At 45.1% G+C, this 20340-nt stretch overlaps 2 protein-coding genes across 4 annotated transcripts in view; one reads left to right on the top strand and one right to left on the bottom strand.

Annotated features, from left to right (window-relative positions):
* The window catches only part of ASPSCR1 (ASPSCR1 tether for SLC2A4, UBX domain containing), a 143804-nt gene extending 137454 nt beyond the window's left edge, over window positions 1-6350 (top strand). For all 3 annotated transcript variants that reach the window (XM_036755362.1, XM_036755361.1, XM_036755364.1), the window contains exons 13-16: window positions 5264-5315; window positions 5760-5829; window positions 5974-6146; window positions 6242-6350. In XM_036755362.1, coding sequence (XP_036611257.1) covers window positions 5264-5315; window positions 5760-5829; window positions 5974-6146; window positions 6242-6255 — 309 coding nt within the window. In that variant the 3' untranslated portion in view covers window positions 6256-6350. The remainder of the gene's footprint in view (window positions 1-5263; window positions 5316-5759; window positions 5830-5973; window positions 6147-6241) is intronic.
* A 4112-nt stretch (window positions 6351-10462) lies between these two features.
* CENPX (centromere protein X) overlaps window positions 10463-20340 on the bottom strand; it is a 17228-nt gene continuing 7350 nt past the window's right edge. Inside the window, exons 2-5 of the mRNA XM_036754724.1 lie at window positions 13086-13137; window positions 12280-12333; window positions 11614-11702; window positions 10463-11360 (exon numbers count right to left, since the gene is read on the bottom strand). Coding sequence (XP_036610619.1) covers window positions 11346-11360; window positions 11614-11702; window positions 12280-12333; window positions 13086-13137 — 210 coding nt within the window. The 3' untranslated portion in view covers window positions 10463-11345. The remainder of the gene's footprint in view (window positions 11361-11613; window positions 11703-12279; window positions 12334-13085; window positions 13138-20340) is intronic.

The raw sequence follows: 20340 nt of genomic DNA, 5'->3' as shown, positions 1-20340 counted from the left end.
AGATTGTGGCCTTTATCCACCACTTAACTTTTATTTTATTGCTACCTTGCTACCTGGCATGAAAAGCTAATAAGGAGTCATATTCCTAGCCTTGGGGAGGGGTATACAGAAGTTAGAGACAAATTATACCTGCTTTATATATTTACCTATAAGCTTGTTGATAGACCACCTCTGAAAAGAGTTGGGGAATAAAGAAGCATGACTGGCATAGAAGTCCTGGCATCAACACTACATCCACTACAAAGGATGTGTGTGTGTGTGTGTGCGCGCGCTCGCTCGCAAGTGTGCAAGCATGCATGCAAGAGCTCGAGTGAGAACGAATGTACATCGGGGTAATGTGTAGCTTAAAGAAATCCATCAATGACACCAGGGCTCACCAGTTGGGCGACCACTCCTTGCTTCTAATCTTTAGCCCTTGGGCCCTGAGGAAACTGCTAAAGAATATCCTTTGCTTTGCTTTTTGTTGTGCCCAATAATAGGACTCTCTCTCCTGAGAGCTAGGACCCCAAGACTAGAAGAAGAGCACTGATTAAAAAAAAAAAAGAGCAGAGGGCCAGGACCACCTTCACATTCTTAAAAATCTAATGGAAACAATTGGTCACCTGCTGTGCTGCCATATCAGCAAAAATAACGGACATTTAAAAAGTGCCTCAAGGTTTGTTGAGTACATACATTCTCATTTGATTTTCACAAACACCTTGAAGTGGGTATTCCAGGTATTCTCCCCATTTTAGGGATGAGAAAATTGAGGCCTAACTGACTTAAGTAACCTTTATAATGGTCACAGTTTCAAGGATAGGCTAAGTTGTAGATTCCAGGTCCAGAATTTTTTCCTCTCTCCCTTCCAGCCTCTGCCCTTCCTCTGTACCAGGCAGAAGCTGGCTGATTGGTGCCCCCTCATCCTGGCCCACTGTTCTTTAATTTTTTTCCGTTTTCCCCCAGTTGAGTTGCCATTTGGAGCACTGGGCTTCCATTCCCTGGCCTGGTGCCACCATAATGATAACCATATTCTTGAGCAAGGCTAGTGACATCCTGGGGATGCCTGGGGCCAGGAGAAAGCATGCCTGTTCCTAGGGCTTGGGATTCTTTTGAGTTCTGCTAACAACTTAAAAGGGAAGGCATCTCTTTGAATTCCAGGGGCTGAGCAGACAGGGCTCTCCCTGGTTCATCTCTCGGCAGTGGACTGTGAGGAGAGGAAGCAGGTAATTGAGTGTTGCTCCTTCCCCTTCCCCCAGTGTCCTTGAAAGTCCGCAGGGTCACCAGATGAACAAAAGTTCTCGGATAATGAGATAGTGATACTGGAGACTTGTAAAGGTTGCTGCAGTAGGCAGCCACCCTGCAGTGTGTGAGCACTGGATTTGGAGTCTGAGGACCTGGGTTTGAATCTTGCCTCTTGGGTAAGTTACCTCTTCAGTTTTCTCATTCCTTCCTGTTCTAAACTAAAGCCACTACTGAAAGTCAAGAGGGAGGAAAGGCCTCCTTTCCACAGCTCAAAGCAAAACCACAGGCAAGGCGTGGGCATGGCCTCTGTGACACTTGGGCCATTGAGGCTTCCAAACTCTCTGCTCTCACTAGCTCAGATTTCTCCTTCTGCTCACAAGTCTCAGATGTTTCGGGCCTCTTAATTGGGCAGACAAGCTGCCCAGAGCCCCACACCCCAAGCTGCTCTCCGATCCTGGATCTTCGTTATTGAGATTTTCAAAGGCCTTGCTCTTTTTTGTGTAAGCAGGGTGGTAGCTTAGATTTCAGCATTCATGTGCCTAGCTCTTTGAAGCCCTCATTTTCTTATTAATCTTTTAATGTTCCCTCCCCCTTTTCTCCAGTGGACTGTTGGCACTTTAAAGCTGCTCACAGACGCTAATGGAAAGAATGTTTTCTGTCCCAGCAGCTGCGCATTACCCCCATGGACAGCTGATTAAAAAGCCACCTCTGACTGATCTTAGAACTTCGGACTCTCTCTTCAGCCCTTTAGACCTCAGGGCAAGCATTTGGCCTAATAGTTTGGTCATTGGTCTCTCCCTCCCCACTTCGCCTCTCCCCCACTCCCCCAACTCCCACAACACCCTAGTGAAAGTGCCCCAAACTTAGGTGGCAGGGGTTATGAAGGAGAAATTTGAAGGAAGGAGGGTGATTATAATGTAGGGGTGGGGGGTAGGGAGAGTCAGTGAAGGAGGTAGAATTGGAGCAGGAATTAGAAGGAGGGCCAGGGCAGGCTGGGGCAGGCTGTTTATGGTGTCTGTGGCTCAGAAGACTAAGGGTTGGGGGTGGAGTGGCAGTGTCAGTGATCTCTAGAAGGGCTTCTTTGCTACAGGCTTGACTTCAAGACCATCATCTCAACCTTGCTCTTTCTTCGAGGAAAGTCTTAGGTCTCTCTACTAGGGCAGTATTAGGGAAGGCACAGGAGAAAACCAGACTTGTCTATTAGCTTCCCCTTTTGCGCACTCAGCATGTAACCAGATATTATATGTATTTCCGTAATCAGATGTCTCTTCCTTTTGAGACCTTATTGTTGGTATAAAAAGGATGAAGAATAGGTGATTTCACTAATACTTAGGAGTGCACACAGGAGTCATTTAAAGTCCAAAACAGGGCCTAGAGGACCATCTCCTACAGATTCAACACTCCCTCCCTTCCCCAGAAAAACATGCTACCCCTCCCTGCCACAAGTCGAGGCAACTCTGGGCAAGGCTAGCTCATCCTTCATAAAGATTTAGTTAGCACATGCAAAGTCCTGTGCTAGGAAATAGAAATAGAGGAAGATAGTTCTTGCCCTCAAGATGCTTTACAGACTACTTGATCATGAACATAAAGTGTCTAACTGAATCCACAGGCGCATAGCCTCCTTGGGCATTCTGTCATGTCCCCACCTCTCTCATGCTAAGGAAGCCAACTTTGCCAGAATGAGGCTTAAGACATGGCATTTCAGAAGAGAGAACTTTCTTTTGCTAATTCCAGGAAATGCTCCCCTCTGCTGGGGATGGGAATCTGATATCTCTCTTTTGTAACCATTAAGGCTTTTGTTTACCAGGGAGAAAAACTCCTCTCACTTTGGGGATCCAAAGAGCAGCTCTGCTGTAACTAGAGGAGGCTTTCCCCATACAGACAAGTGCTTCTGGGTTCCAGGCAAAGCTTCACTCTACACTGAAACAATACCAAGCAGGTACTTGATGTTCATTAGGTACTAGGGAGGCTAGAAAGCTGGCATTAGAGGTGCCAGCTGTCTAGTAGAGGGCTACAGACAGACACAAATAACAGACATCAATCACTGCAGTATTTTAAGTGCATAAAGGAGGTTCAAACCAAGTGCTGTGTGAAATGTGAAGGCTGCGTAAAGGGTGGTTATTGACTGGGAGGCTTTCTGGAATAAGTGGCCTTTGAGCCATTCCGGGCATTTAGGGAGCAGCATGAGCAAGGGGACAAAGGACCATGAGAGCAGTACAGCGCGTCAAATAATGAAGAGTCTTGCTGTGATTTAAGGCTGAAAAGTTAGGGTGGTACCAGGTTGTGAGGCTTTGGAGTCTAGACCAAGTAGTTAACAGCTGACTGGGATTCCAGCTGCTAGGACTAAGGCTGCATTTCTTTAGAGACTGCCTATATTGGGCCTTGGGTGGTGGCAGCACTCCCTCTGTGGGCCTTCGAGTAGAAAATCCTAAGTCTTTATTCAGCAGAGAAGACAGGTTTCAAAGCCTGGTGCCTGACTCTAGGACAGAAAGAGTTTCATGAAAGATGGTAATCCTTTCCCTAGCCCCTTGCATCCTCTTTGTAAGCCTGATGGTCAGTCTTCATCAGGCCTAGTTTGGCAGGTTAGCAGGGGAGCAGACCCTAAGTACCCTCGCTCCCTCAGTTCTAAGTGATGTGACACGAACATTAGCTCATGGGAAGAATCCCAAAAAGTTGAGAGCATAGCTCTCCACTTGTAGAACAAAAAATGCTGTGTGTGGCTAGCCAGTTACCAAATTTGAGTGTGATCAAGCTTCCAGAGGGAGAACAGAGTACCCACAGGGGTTGGAGAAAGCAAAGGGCCAATCAGAAGCCATCCCTTCCCATTGCCCAGGGATACCTGGGATGGGACCTAGAAACTTAGTAACTGGATTGGAAGGATCTGAAAGGACTTTAGCCCTTTTTAGTTCTTACCCTGATACTGTACTCTCCACAAATCATTCAAAAGAACTGAGTACCTACTAATGAAGTGGCAGAGGCCCAGGCACCAAGGTGTTTGGCAGTGGTGGGGGAGGGAGCGCCAAGGCCAGTGGGAGAAGTGGCAGAGCATGTGGGAAGAGTGATGAATTAGTTGGATCCTGGGGAGAACACGAGGCAGTGGGAGGAAGTGGCTAACTCCTCTTTCAGCTGTAGCCCCTTCTTAGGGTTGGTGGCTATCCATGGGAATCTGTCACTTGCAATTTGTTCCTTGTCAGTAGCAGATCATCTCAGCACTCCCAACACTTGGTGAGGTTTCCTTTTCCTACCCAGTCGCCTTCCTCCTACCTCCCTTCTAAGTTCTCCTCCCCTCCTCCCCCCTTTGCTCCCAGCTCTGTCTCTCTGTCTCCTGCACTCACTCATGGACCCTGTCATGAATTTTCTCTGACCCCTTGGGGCCATTCCCACATGCAGCTTTGATGTGTGTGCCCAGAGCATGATTGACGGGGAAGTTTTAGTGGCGGCAGCGGGGAAATGAAGAGCCTAGGCTGGGCTTTGAACTAAAGGACTTTGAGCTGGGAGATGCTGTGCTTAGTTATCTCCTTCAGAATATTAATTATTCACCGTGGTAATTGGGCAGGAGGAAGAGGCTATTAAAAAATTCCAACACTTACTCCCTATAAGAACCTTATTTTCCAGATTACATCTGGCATGAAAGGAACAACCTAGAAAGCCATGTGCTGGGGGATGGGCGCCAGGGAGGTCCTTCCTTACCCCTTACAGGGCAGGAATCCTTTGTCCCACCCCTCCAGATGGGACCTCTTTCCTTCAGGATTTAAGAGTGTCATGCTTGGGGCTGAAATAGTAAGCAGAGGTAGATGGGAGGGATAGAGCCTCAGCACAGAAGACAAATACTGGGGAATACCACAGATTTGGAGCAGAGGGGGTTGTCTGGCTGTTATACTGGCTGTTAGGAGAGTACCTTTCTTCCATCCCACTCAGGGCCATTCATTTTCCTATTGTGAACCCTATGGTATTCCATAGGAAAATGCTGGCTTCCTGGCTTCCTGCCTTCCCTGCCCCCATTCTCACCTGGTCTCTCTGACTCCTCTGCCCCTCCCTGCAGGCTAACCTCTTTCCTGCTGCCCTTGTTCACTTCGGGTCTGAAGAACCAACAGGTGAGTGAGAAGCTCTTGGCTGTGCTGAGCTAACAGACAGAACTCCAGCAACCCTGACCCTTCCATCCCTGCCTTGCCTCAAAGCTATTCAAAAATTCCTGGCAAAGATCCTTGAGGGGGACAGTGCAGGGAACAAAATTTCTTGAAGGGAATAGATAAGGCCTAGACTGGGGGCTTCAGCACATACTAGCAGGACCTGAGAGCTACTGTGCACCCTTCATTTAGGTCATAGGAGACAGGCAGACCCCACGGCTCCAGTATGTCCCATGTTCCTGGGGTTTGATCCCCCATGGTGCAGGGAATAGGACATCACCATTGGTCACACTGTCCTTAAGGACAACCAGGGGAGCCATGGGAAAAAGTCTGGAGCTAAAGGCTGGGGACAGCTCTGGGTCTCACTCTTCCTTCAGTCCACCTGAGGGTGGGACTCGGGGTTTTGCACAGATTTCTACTTGGAGCCCCAGCTGCTGGAGAACACCATCTCTCCGTCTTCTGCTGATGTGCTGGTGGCCAGGTGAGTCTTGGGAATTGGAGAGGGGGAGTGAGGGTTCAGGAATGAAGCAGGTCATATCTGAGAGGGAGGGAAACTGACCCTTGCTCGTTCAGACCCTTGAGCTTAAGGCCTACACACACCCCTTTTATTTGGTTGTCTGCTCAGGTGTATGTCCAGGGCCTCAGCAACGCCAACTGTTCTGCCAGCCCTTGAGCCTGAGCTTTCTGAACAGGAGGAATCAGCTGAAGTGGCAGTAGAACCCCCAGAACCAGTTGCAGGAACTGCTCAGCCTGTGAGGAGGAATCTAGGCAAAGTGCCCAAGTGGCTTAAACTCCCAGGTACTCTTTATGGGAGCTGGATCTCACAAGGGGAGGAGGAGGAGGATGACTTGGGCTGTGGATCACCATTAACTCCTTGCCCCTTTGTATTACAGCTGGAAAGAGGTGAGAGCCCATCACAAAGGGAGGGGACTCCTCTACCCCTGCTACTCCTATCCACTCCCCACCTGAGCTGGGAATAAAGCATTGGCGTGCTCCTCCTGATCCAGCCCTGCGTCTTCCTTTCTTATCGGCAGGGTGAGGGGATGAAAGTGTGAACTGCAGTAGCTGGGGAACAGGAGGAGCCTTACCTTGCCTCTTACAATTCGGGTTTCTTGGCCCAACAGAAATCAATTCTGAGGGGTCAGAAGCTAAGGACTTTGCAATTCCATCCAAAATGAAATTTGTACCTGGATTCACATACTGTAGGACTTTCTGAGCCTCAGTTTCCTCATCTGTAAAATAGGGGTAATAATATACTACTATCTCACTGGGGAGAGGTCGTATGGCTAGAGAGCTGGCCTTGAAGCTAGGGACACCTGGGTTCAAGTCCTGACATATACTGAATGTAACACCCCAGGCAAGTCACTTCACCCTTTGGTGCTTTCAGAAACTCCCAAGTCACTAAATTATAGGAAAGGTGCTGATCTGCAGTGGTAGAGGAAGCTTCTTCACCCACCTGGAAGTCTCGTCTACCAGTGAAATCACAGGTCTGGGCCCCTCTTCCTGTCTAGTTGCAAGGAAGGTGCTTTGTAAACCTTGGCAAGTCACAGTCTCCCTGGGACTCCCTTGTCTTCAACTCTAAAATGAGAGGTTGGATTAGATGGCCTCTGTCCCTTCTCTCCCCACATTTGTGATTGTATGACTACAGACACTCTTCCACTTGGTATGAGAGCCCATTCCCTTTCACTCTTCCAGTCACTAGCTCTCTGACCTAGTAAGGTAAGTGAGAAAATGAATTCACCAGCCAAACTCTTCTAACAGGGAATGCAGTCACTTTGCTATCCCAGGAGTTCTGTTCTCATTTAAGAAACACAGGTATCCTTAATAACATGGCCAATATGGGCTTCAGCCTCTGGTCCTGGATTTTTTTCTTTTTTACATAATTGACATCATTAATTACCTCCCTGCTAAAGAGAACAAAACTCCAGTGAAAAGAACCTTTTCGTGTGATCAAATGCCTCTGCTGCCTAGGTTGGAGCAGCCAGGGATCTCGCTACCCCTTATTGTCTGGCACAGAGAAGGCTGACTAGGACAGGGTTGGTGAGTCCACAAGAAGGAAGGAGATGAAGCAGTAGCCACCTTTTCACTCCTTAGGATCTCCCTAATGGGTCCCTGTCCAAGAACTTTGTAACCATCTTGTCCAAGACCCAGTGGTGGGTGTGCCCTGTGCCATTTGGGCAAGTAGTACCCAGGCCAGGCAGGGGTTTCCAGTAGCTACTCCCATTTCTGCTTATTGGGCTGGACACACCCACACCTCTCCCCAAAGGAATAAAGCACAGTGGAGCTTTGTACCATCTGAATGAACTTCAAAGTGGCTAAAAGGGGCGCCCAGGGTTCCTGGCACTTGTCATTGTCTCCCCATACCAGCCAGCATTTCCCTTCAGGTCTAATTACTTCCACATGCTCCCAAGTGCTTTGAAGCACAAAACCTTAGTGAGAGAAGGAGAGGAATAAGAGAAAGGTGGAGAGATGGGGTGTGTTGGGTCAAGGGGTGGAGAGAGTGTGGTATAAGAGGGAGTGAAAGGTTCCAGGCCCTGTGTCTCCTCCCACCTCTGGCCAGTCAATACCAATCCTAGCGCATCATCGGCAACAGCTCCCACACTGGAAAAACAATGGTATAAATTAAAAGGAATTGAAAAAGCCACTTAGAAAACAAAAGCTCACTGCCTACCAAAGGCTCAGACCCACAGAACTAGAGTCAGAGTTTGTTCTGTTTGTTTAAAATTCTGGCTGGTTCCACCTGGGTGGGAGTGTGACTCTGCTCCTTTAGACACCTGATTCCAGGCAGTTGGTTGGCTAAGCAATGCTGTAGTCTATGGAAGCTGCTCTGGCCTTGTTTTTAGCCTCCTGGCTTCTGTGGAGTACGGTTAACTCTGCTGCTGCATACAGCTCTCTTCAACAATGTTTGGGGCATGGAATGCTAAAGTTGGGAATGGCAGGAAGGTTCCTAAAATGTGTCCTCATCCATTAGGACTCCCATCATTCCTTACTGCTGATGGAATTGGGGAAATGATAGCCAAACACCAGGTTGGAAAGAGCCCCAGTAGTTGAAGAGAATATATATATATATATATAGAGAGAGAGAGAGAGAAGGAATGATATCTAAAAAAATAAGGGGTGAGAGGAATATATTGGGAGGAGAAAGGGAGAGATAGAGTGGGGTAAGTTATCGCATATAAAAGTGGCAAGAAAAAAGCAGTTCTATTGGAAGGGAAGAGGGGGCAGGTGAGGGGGAATGAGTAAATCTTGCTCTCATTGGATTTGTCTTAAGGAGGGAATAACATACACACTCAATTGGGTATCTTACCCTACAGGAAAGTAGGGGGGGAAGAAGATAAGGGGGAGGGTGATAGAAGGGAGGGCAGATTGGGGGAGGAGGTAGTCAAAAGCAAACACTTTAGAAAAAGGACAGGGTCAAGGGAGAAAATTGAATAAAGGACAGGATAGGATGGAGGGAAATATAGTCAGTCTTTCACAACATGACTTGTCGAAGTCTTTTGCATAATGATATATGCATGGCCTATGTTGAACTGCTTGCCTTCTCAAGGAGGGTGGATGGGGAGGGAAGAAGGGAGAGAATTTGGAACTCAAAGTTCTAAAAACAAATGTTAAAAAACTGATTTTACATGCAACTGGGAAATAAGATATACAAGAAATGGGGTGTAGAAATCTATCTTGCCCTACAAGAAAAGTAAGGGGATAAGGGGGAGGTGTGGGGTAAAAGAAGGGAGAGCAGACTGGGGAAAGGGGCGATCAGAATACAGGCCATCTTGGGGTGGGGGGTAGAGATGGGGGTGGGGGAAAGGTTGAGAGCCCCAGCCTGGATTCAGGAGACCTGGGTTCAGTTCCAATACAGCTTCTGGGGCTCATTTTCTTCATCTGTAAAATAGTATTAATATTTGCACTGCCCACCTCACAAGGCTGCTTTGTGTGGAAAGTGCTTTGTAAATGCTAAACAAACGTGAACTTGAGAGGCAACTATCCATTGCTGCTTCCTTTAGCCTAAGGCCCTGAGCAAAGAAAGGCCTTTCTTGGACTTGGTTCTATGGTGTGGATACTGGAAGCAGGCAGACACGTCAAGAAAGTGGAGCATCCCCTTGGCCGGTCCTCATCTTTACTGCCTGCTGGTCTTTCTTTATGGCACAGAGGGAAGGGTGGGTACAAAAACCACCCAGACTGAAGATCAGCAGACACCTGGTAAGGTGCTGTGGCAGCTAGGACTGTGTCAAGCCTCAGTGAACTCTTGGGTCACTGCACTAAACCATCATCCTATTTCATTCTGGTAGTAACATAATAAGGTGACTCTTCTAAGGCTCTTACAGGAAGAAAAGGCAAGAGAAGGTGAGTAAGGCATCCATTGTTACTAGATACTAGATTGCACTGGAGAAGTGAGTATTGCCTGGAACCCAGGGTTTGTAAGGGAACCTTTTGGTCAGTCAGAACCTCTTGAATCTGATTGTTGAGGAGTCTTCATACCATAATGGAGGTGCCAGGATGCCTATGCAATGTTGCTTGTGTGTATGCCTTTGGGATGCTATTTCTCACCTGTCAGGGTGGGGGAGCCCCCACATTACACATCTCTTCATTCCTCCTGCGCCTGTGTGGCCTAACCTATGTCCAAGGAAACTAACGGGACAAGTGGACCTGGTTGTCTGTCCCCTCTGCCCATTGGTCCTGTGTGGCACCAACACCATGCCACCCCCCCCATCCCCACCCCAACTCATACTCAGGGCCACTGCTCCTGAAGCCAGTTCCCAAGGGCCTGGGGCCAGCCCACACAAACACTACTTTATCCTGCCCGACGGCGGCAGCTTCTGGAGCAGCGGCTGCAGTGAGAGTAACGTTTTCCAGGCAAGCCAGGCTCTGGGCTGTGGCTCATGCCCACATGTGTAAGGTTTCCTATTTCACAGCTCTCTCAGCTGCCGGCGGGGAGCTGGCTTGTGAGGGCTGGGGCATTCACACACATGCTGTTTGTTATTCTGTCCTTTTTAAGAGTTTTGCTTTCGTCCTAAAAAGATGGAGAAAGAAGGGGGGGGGGAGCAGGGGGATGGGGAGCTGAATAAGGCTTTGAAGCAACTTGACTTTGGGTGATTAATGGCAGTGAGAAGGCTGAGCCAGGGAGGGAGACAGTTTTGATTTATTGATGTTGCTTTGTGAGAACAAATTTATAGCTCAGGGAAGCAGCTTCTGAGGGGAATATCAAATGGTTAAAAGGTTACAAACTAGCTTTGATGTCAGACGGCAGCAAGAATGTTGGGAGAAGGCGAGCACCAGGCTGTTTGTGTATAAACTGAAGATCAGGTACTCGGCTCTGAGCTCAGTGCTCGAGGAGAGCTTAGGGAGCTCTTCTTGGGGCCGTAGCTGAGGGGACTCTGCTGAGGCCAAAGGCTGGTGGCATAGGAGATAAGGCTGGGTTGGGGGGGGGGGTTGGTGACTCCTCAGCCCCATGTACACACAACCTTTGTTTTCCAGGGAGTTAAGAATGGATGGCAGCCCCAGCACCTTGATCTTTAAGTGAGTAGCCCCTGGGGCAGGAAATCCAAGTGGGCTGGAACTAGAACACCTCCCTTTGTTCCAGCGTGACCTGGCTTGCCCCATCTCAGGTCTTACCTTGATCCTGGTGCCCCATCCACTATCCCTTTCCTCCTCCCTCACCTCCCACCTTGTGCTATTTCCAGGAAGACACCACACAGGCTTCCTTATTCTCCAAACCAGACAGGGGAAAGAAAGGGACCCTCATCCTGATGCTAAGTGGCTGTGGTAGAAATTCTCGGGCAAACAGCAGCTATTTGCTCCTGTTTGGTTTGGTTCAGTCATGTCAGGAAGTAAACATAATCTGGCCTCTTAGGACTTCTTATTGAAATAAGACACCACCCAAAATGTTGGGATGAGGTTGATTCCCTGTCCTGGAACAGTTAAAGGCAGGTAGACAACTTGTAAAGGTTCAGGTGGCTCAGCTCGATCTAATAACCTTCACCATCTCTGTCAGTGCTGCTCCTAAAAGTCAAGAAGCTAGATGGAGAGAGAAGAGGAAGCTCAGTATCATACAGATTACTAAACCAATTATCAATGGTGACCCTGCTTTTCCTAGCTAGGGTTAGATTTATAATTAAAAGACCCATGTTCAAATCCTGACCCCACTGTGTCAGCCAAGGTCAGTGTGCTCAGCTACAAAAAGAAAGTTAGACTAGATAATCTCTGGATGTTATGATTCAGTGTACTATCCCCCACTCCCCACTGAGAAACGAGGCCTAAAGCTCCATACCAGCTGGGGCAACACCTTCTCCAGCTGTTCAATGTCAACTTTATCCTGGTCTTCAGCCTGGGCCTGTCTTATCGCTCGGGCTGCAGCTTCTGTTCATGAACATAGGAGAAAAGTAAAAGTGAAATTTGGGCAGGGGTCAAGTACAGAATCCTGGCTTCAGATGTGGTTTATAAAACCCCAACATGAGAGATGACTGAGCCCCCTGCTCATTTTGTCCAGGATTACTTTACTGCCTTGAGCTGTGAACTCAAGGCTGATCCACTCTCCAGTTTTCCTCCTTACAAGTTGTCCTGAACTCTGCTAGGTGCTTACTCAGAGTACAGCATAAGCTCCTTGACGGCAGGGAAGAGATTTTTTTCATTTTGTCTTTGTACTCCCAGCAACTAGGCACTTCCTGCACTTATTAGATACTCACTCAATAAATGTTTGTTGGATTGACTTAAACTGTCACTAACCCAGCTTTTGGGCCTCAGGATTTTAAAAGTCAATTAAATTGCAGGAAGGCATATTCCACGGGAGAACGAGATTGAGTGCCTCCAAGGAACTGGGAGAAATACAATGAGGATCTAACACAAATAAAGCAGAGATTTTAAGATTGAGTGTTAGTCCTCATTTGAAGCTATCAGTGGGAATTTTAAAAAGGGAGAGCAATAACTATCGAATCACCTTGGACAAAGATCTTCAGCATCTCCACCATGAGCTGCAGAGCATCTGCACTGACTGGAAAGGAGACAGAATAGAATTACTTGCATGCTCCTGTCCCCATATGCCCACGGTCCAACCTGCTCTGGACTGATTTAGTGTCAATGTGCCTTTGTCTCTTCCATGGACTCTGGCCTCATGCCTGGAAAAGCAGTGCAGTGAGCCCTGCCGGCTCTTTTTCATCCAATATGTAACCCTGTTTATCTCTCTGTACCCTGTTGGAGTTGAGCACACGGCCATGTGTCTTCAGGCCTGCTCAACATCACTTGGGAGAAGGATCAGGTGTGCCATGCTTACTTTTTAAACTTCTCAATCTACAAGGCAGCAGTTAACTGGATACTCAGTAAGTGGCACTGACTGACTTTCCATGGAAAATCACCTTTGATTTTTATGAACTGATGCAGACAAAGTTCTGTAAGCGAAACCAAAAGAAAAGCCTTCACAATGACCAAAATGCCACAAAAGAAAACATCACTAAAAGATATCTCATCTTGAGTTCTCATCGAACTCTCAGTGCAGTGGCCCATCCTAACTTCAGAGTTCAGACAGTAAAACATGTCTCTTTCCTCTCAGCAGGTCTCTAGGTGTAAAAATGAAGCCTGGAATGCTAGGTGTGGCTTACATGTTAGTTTGTTCCAGCCTAACTGTACTACTGAGTTACAAGGGAGGGTTCTGTTGGGGGAGATGTGGAGGGGGTCTCCAGTGATTTAAAGGGAAAAAAAAAGCTTTGATTAAAAAAAAAAACTTGTTTAAGAAAGGAAAGAAATTACCTTTGCATCTGTCATCCTTAAAGTGTAAAAACAGCAACTTGTTTACCAGCTCCTGTGGGAAGAAGGGAATAAGAGCTACTACCAGTAGCCACAAAAGTCAAATCTGATTTCTCCCACTCTCCTGTTTCCCCTACCACTGATAGGGAGGGTCCCACCAACAATCCCAAATACTACATGAGAAGCTTAAATAGACAATTATACACTTAAATACACAAAAATACACTCCACTTAAATATTGTTATGTACCCTGCAAGCCTCTAAGTCCTTTTCTAAGCTTGGTGGTGGTGGACCCCCAATTTCAGTTCCAAGTATCACTCTACTGCCATTTGGGTGTGCCAGAGGAATAATGGCAGCAGGATGAAGAGCTTAAGGTGGGAACAAGTACTAGCATTTGGCACTCTTTAGAAGTTGTAGGATGAAGATCTGCCAGAGGTAGAAGACTAAAGCCGATTTAAGACAGTAAGTTGAAAGGAGGTGACTACATTTAGAGGAATTAAAGGGCAAAAATCTTAAGGGAAAAATGAAAAAAAAAAAGAAGCCTTCAAACTATTCTACAAAGCAATGATTATCAAAATGATTTGGTGCTGTTTCAAAAGTAGATCAATCAGTGAAAAAGTTTAGGGATATAACACACAGAAGCAAACCCGTAGTAGCATAGTGTTTGATAAGACCAAAGACCTCAGATATAGAGGGAAGAATTAATTTGACAAAATTAGGCTTAGACCAACATCTCATATCATATTAATACGTATGATATGGCCCAAATGCATACATGACTTAGAAAGGAGGATGTAAACTAGTGACAGGAGCAAGTAAGCAATTGTGACCCTTGAGATGTAGGGATAAGGGAAGAGTTCACGATTAGAGGGATAGAGATGATCACAGAAGATAAAAACAGACATTTCTATTATATAAAATTAAGACGTTTTGTGCACAAACAGAACCAAAACTGTTAAAAGGAAAATGTAACAGGAGAAAAAAGTTTTGAAGCAAGTTTCTCTGATAAAGGTCCCACACAGAACACAATGTATCCCAAAAAGTCTTAGTGCAATTTTAAGCTATTAAAACTTAAAATTTTGGGACATCCTGTATACAAAAATCTGATTCAAATCTACAAGAACAAGAGACATTCCCTGTTAGAGAAATGATTAAGGGAATTGAACGGGCAATTTTTCAAAGAAATCTAAGCTATCAAGAATCACATGAAAAATGCTGCAAATCTCTAATAGAGAAGCAACTTTGTCCTCATATCCACCAGATTGGCAAAGATAAAAAAGGAGAACAACAAAGGACTGCAAATAACTGAAAGGATAGCAAAAATGTAAGCATACTAATACACTGATGTTGGTCCATTCTGGAAAGCCATTTGTAATTATACCCACTAAACCTTTGACCCAGCAGTACCATAGTAGGCAAGTACCACTACCCAGAGATTTTGTCCAAGGAAGAATCAATAATGGAGCTCTTTCTAAATGATCATAAGTGAAAGGGAAATTGCTGAATCTCTTGCTGAAAAGGGTATACAGGAAACCCCAAACAGAATGTGAAATGAAATGCTAACGAGAATAAATATTTCTAAATGAACTGAAAGAGCTGACACATTTTTCACATGAGATGTAAGACTATTAAAGCAGTCTGATATATTTCTCTAACCAAATGGCTCCTCATTGCCTGCTTTATCTCAAACCACTCACTTCTACCTGCTCTACATTCTAGCCAAACCTTGTTCTAGTCTTGTCTTCTCTCCTGTTATTATATACATTCCTCCTCCCCACTAGACTATACGATCCTTGAGAGTGGGGTCTGCCAGATACTCACCTTGTAGTACATATTATATATTCAAATAAATGTTTGTTAAATTGAAACTGAATTGAAGGATAGTTGTAAATTTTAGCATCCCAGGTCAGAAGGATCTTTGTGGAATTACATCAAATAAAAAAGCTATCAAGTGGGGCATAAGTAGCTAAAATGAGTTTTATCCCTTCAATGGTAACAGTAGGGTAGTTGCTAAAAGCAGAAACCAGTAGGATGGATGCCCAAGAAAGACCATGGGAACTATTTAAAAAAAAAAAAAAAGTGTGTTCTTAGCACCACCTGCTGGTTACTTCTGGAAATGAGATGTTGCCCATGTGCTTGATTATAAGAGCAAACATAATAGAGTGCAAAACTTTTCACAAATATTCTCTCAATTCTCACAACAATCCTGAGAAGTAGTTGCTATTATCTCCATTTTATAGTTGAAAAACCTGAGACAGAGGTTAAGAGACTTGCCCAGGGTCACACAATAGTAAGATAGTAAGTGCCTGAAATCGGGTTATCCTTACTCAAACTCTATGTGGCAGCCTCATGTATTATTAGTCACAATCATTCTATTTATTGGTTTTGCATTAAGAGGGCATGGGAAAGGTTTCTTCTAGACAGTGGGATTTTAGCTGGGACTTTTAGAAGCCAGGAGGTAGAGATAAGGAGACCCCTTCTCAAGCAAAATATCAAACAAAACTAATTATATTTAAAGTTATTGAATTACTTTTTAAAACAAGTTCATGGACCTCCAGATTAAGAAATGCTCATTTAGGGGCTAAAAGGAGGCTTTAATAAGAAGAACCTAACGATGTGCAGAGTTTGTTTTGTTTGATTTTGCTTAAGAGGGTTTTGTTTTGTTTTTCCCACGAGGGGAGGTAGAAGGGAAAGAAAATAAACACTTGTTAATTGAAAAAGAAAAGAAAAAACAAGAAGGGCTAAGAGAGCTCAGGAGAAACATAACAGGAAGAAAAAAAAAGTATCAGAAGAGAAGGCCCCAGGAGAGGCATCAAGCCAAGCCAAGGGGATAGTAGCAGCAAATGAAAGAGAAGAGGAACCTGGTTTTTGTCTTACTGGTTCATAAAACTGCTGACAGACAAGACAGGCTCTGGGTGTCTACTCACGTTCTAGCCTCCAACTCTCAAGCCTCTTTCTACTTCTACTGCTTCCCAACATTACCCAAGCAATGCATCTGGCCCTTTGGCCCACCGGAAAACATAACCCAAGACAACTGCCTAGAAACCAATAATAAAATAAAACAGATTTTTAAAATCAAGTCTCGTCTCCCTATGTTCATCCAAAAGGGGCCTGCATGTAAGGTTAGCAATACTATGTCCTTCCATGAGAGCCCTATCCAAACTTCATCTGTCTATGGAAGTGATCTTGATTTCCCCAAGATTATGTTAGCCCAACATATGTCTATCATAAAAGAACCATAAGGACTGTCAGCTCCTTCCTACTTTCCCTTTCACCCTAGATCCTTTCGTTCTCCTGGTTTTTCTAAGCATAGCCTTGCCTAGCTTTCTCTACTGGAGAGGGGCTTTAGTGGGAGGTGGCTGAGGATAGCTTTAAGAAGGTGAAGGCTTTTCTGCACTTTAAGAGATTTTAATAATTACATTAGATTCTATCACAACATGTTTTATTATAGACTTATATTCAGAGGGGGTAAGAGCATCAGAAGCTTCACCTTAGTTGTTGCTACCCTAGAAGTCTACTGTATTGATCCTGCTGGAGGAAGAAATAAGCATTTTATATGCTCTTTAGAAGCTTTGTCCTCTTCCTCTTTTTCTAGTAGTAAAATTGGTTTTTAAATGGATTTTAAGATTCAGCTGTGCTGATTGCATTTTAAATTTTGAGCTTGAATCATTGGACTGGTGTAGCTCAGGGATGATCTAGAATGGATTTCCATGCCAAGTATTAGACTTTATATTTAATCCTTCAATGAGAGAATAGTTTACTGATTAACACAATGGCATGGTCAGTCACTCAACAAGCATTAATTAAGCACCTACTATGTTCTATGTACCTTGCCAGGTACTGGGGATACAAAGAAAAGCAGAAATCAGCCACTACCATTGAGGAACGCAAAATCTAAACAAACAAATATGTTCAAACAAGCTATATTCAAGATTAAAAGGAAATCATTACAAGAGGGAAGGGAAGGGCTTCCTGTAGAAAATGGGAAGCCAGAAAAGCCAAGAGGAGAGGAGGAAGGAAAGCATTTCAGGCATGAAACCACTTAAATTAAGTGGTTGCTGTATGAGTAGAGAAGAGGAGAGATGCAAGAGCTACGGTGGAAGTAGAAACGACAAGGACTGGCAACTAATATTTGGAGTGAGAGCAGAGTCTAGGATGACACCAAGGTTGCAAACCTGGTACCTGAAAGAATCATGGCATGTCTGAGAGAAATAGAGATGTCTAAACCTGGAGTACCTGGTGGAGAGTTGCTGCTCCCACATCAGCTACCCTTCCCTCACTCAGCCTGGAGGAGCAACTGAGTAACCAAGACCCAGTGGCCCCTGGCCTTTGCCACACAAACCCACCCTGTGGAGATTGTTCACAATGTAATTCATTTCAGATTTCCAGTTGTAGGAACAATTTGGCTAGCAGCTACTGTGGCTGTGTAAAACCAACAACAACCAGCATACAGAAAGGCTGCTAACACAGGTTCTTTGATCTGCTTTACTAAGGAAAGTAACTTTAAGGGGTTAACAATCTCACTTTAATTAAACATACAAATATCATTCACTTAGTTCAGGAGGAAAAGCCAGCAACCTGAACTTCAGAGCAAATACAAACCACCATCTGGGTTAGCAAAGCCCGGGGGTAAGGCGGGGAAGGGGACAGTTACAACAGCTTGCCCAGAAGCTATTCTTCCAGTGAGTGAGAGCTCCAGACAGAATGCTAACCATTGAGTTTTTATATCCTGTTCAGGGCCTGAAGGATTCATACCTAATCAGTAAAAGGGTGCGAGCCTGAGGCTTAGTACCTAGTTAGCAAAAGGGTGTGGGCCTAGGGCTTTGCACCTCATAAGGGTTAATCAAAGACCTTTCCTTACTTTAGCATTTCTAAAAGAGAAAACAGTAAAAAAAAAAAAAAAAAAAAGTCCCACCTGGATTACCAATACACCAGTAAAGATGGCAACATGAAAGGCTGTAGAGGGGCCTAGGTCCTCCCCTTTCCCACCCACCCCCAGCAAATACATGAACAGGATCTCAGATAAAACAATGATAAAGAAAAACAAACAAAAGGGAGGTAAGTTGCTCTACAATCTAGAACTATACCAAAAAGATAGGAAAAGGAATACATTAATGAAGAAATGAGGAAGAAAGGGAAGGAACTTTTATTTCAAAATAACTGGAGTGTTTAAAAAGAATATACAAACATGGTAGAAGGGCTGAGGGGAGCACAGTCTGACTGTATAGACATCTGACTCAAGAATGTTTATGTCCATAGTGAATCTTTGGATGTCTCTTAAAAGGAACATCTCATTCTTTGTGATACTTTTTGATGCTTGCCATGTCAAAGACCTACCAGTTTTTGGGTTTTTTTAAGCAAGTCTTAATGACAGAGAAGCCTGTCAGTTCTGTGTAAGTCTTTGGCCTCTCTCATTTCTTTCTCCTGAACTATACTTTCTCATGTATTTCTTCCCATCCTCAACTTTTTCCACCTTTGTACTGAAGTTACCAAGTACCAAAGCATACCAATGTATTTGATCTGGAGGGAACAGAATTTATCTACCTGGTCATCTTCAGGAATGAATGTTGGTACATAAACTACAATTTTTTTCACGGTGGTCTTTCCGCAAATACTTATGATTAGTATTGCAATATGTAACAACCAATGGCAGCAGCTAGATTGTGCAGTAGATAGAGCACTAGACCTGGAGTCAGGAAGATCTGAGTTCAAATTCAACCTCAGACCCTTACTACCTGTGTGACCCCGGGCAAATCACTTATTTGCCTCAGTTCCTCATCTGTAAAATAGGGACAAACTATCTTTGTCAAGAATGGGGTCACATAGAGTCGGACACAACTGAACAACGATAATGACCAAGTGTCCCATGAAAACATACTTATAGCTTTGGGGCATGTGATTACCATCTCCACTGTTTGTAGGAGTGCCTATGAGCCATCCTTCCCTTGTGCTGTGACTTCTTTCTTCTGATTTCATTTGCAGCAAGAATGTCAAGCTTGATATGATTCAGCATCTCCAGCATTATGTCCACTCATGGGTCACTGAACAAAGATCTCCCATTTCATTTGACTGTTAGTACTCTACAACTTGTTGATGGTTTTAAGAGCTGTGATTCTTAACCTTTTCTGTCACCTTTCTGAACCACCACCACCAACACTCCAAAAACAGAATGGGACCCCATAGGACTAAAGGCCCTTTTTCATCTTTCCCTATTTCATGGTGTAAGGACAAGCAAAGGGGAATTTGTGGTGTTGTTTTACTTTTTGGAATTAAGTTTCCCAGGCTTATGCTAGATTGTAAACATCTGAAGAATTAATCTCCTTTGAACCCTGGCAATCCAGAGCTGCAATGCTTTAGGTGCTGAGGCACAGCTTTTACGCCTTTGGGCACGAAGGCAATTAAGTGCTGAGGCATGTGGGTTCTCATGTCTTTGGGGCACTGAGCCAGTCAGTGGACTTTCGTGTCTTTGGGGCACTCCGTGATGAGCCAATCACATGCCGAATAAAACTGTATATAAGCTGGAAGATTGATATTGCCTTGGGGCTTAGTCATGGGAAGAATACTTCACCTGAGAACTCTGGAGAAGAAGATGACGACTCTGGGTAGCTGTTGTTAAAGGGCCCCCCGGCTATGAATATGAACCCAGAATTAGAAGAAAATGAGCACTGAGTGTCAAGTATGAAGAAGAAGAAAACAAGCATGAGGAGGAAAATGAGCTTCGAATGTTGAGCACTGGGAGAGCTGGCAGCAGTGGTGGTGGCAGTAGCAGTAGGGAGAGCAGCTGTGGTGGCCTAAGCTGTGGGAACTTCTTATATAGGGAACCTCTTGCATAGCTATGGGGTTTGGTGAGACTGGGACAGTTGTTTCCCAGTCCTTGTATAATTTTTGGTAGCTAAACTTCCTATAGAGATAACAAAGGAGCCAGGGGAGAAGTTTCTTTTGAACTTCTCAAGGCCAAGGCAGAGCTTAAGTGGAGGTACAAGGTGAAACATAGAGCAGGAGCTGAGAGCTGTCTGCATCAGGATCCAGGCTGGAGCCGGGATTGGTCAGCCCACAGCCCTAAGTCAAGATGAAAATGTTGTCCCCCAGCCACCCATCAGGACTTGGAAGCATGGGGCCAGAGCAGTGTTAAGACTTGGACTCTGGGGGGGCGGAGCCAAGATGGCAGCTGGAAAACAGGGACTTGCTTAAGCTCTCCCCCAAATCCCTCCAAACATCTGTAAAAAATGGCTCTGAACAAATTCTAGAGCTATGGAAT

This window comes from Trichosurus vulpecula, chromosome 4 (assembly GCF_011100635.1).
Source record: "Trichosurus vulpecula isolate mTriVul1 chromosome 4, mTriVul1.pri, whole genome shotgun sequence".
NCBI lineage: Eukaryota > Metazoa > Chordata > Mammalia > Diprotodontia > Phalangeridae > Trichosurus > Trichosurus vulpecula.
This window is presented reverse-complemented; position numbering and strand designations above follow the sequence as displayed.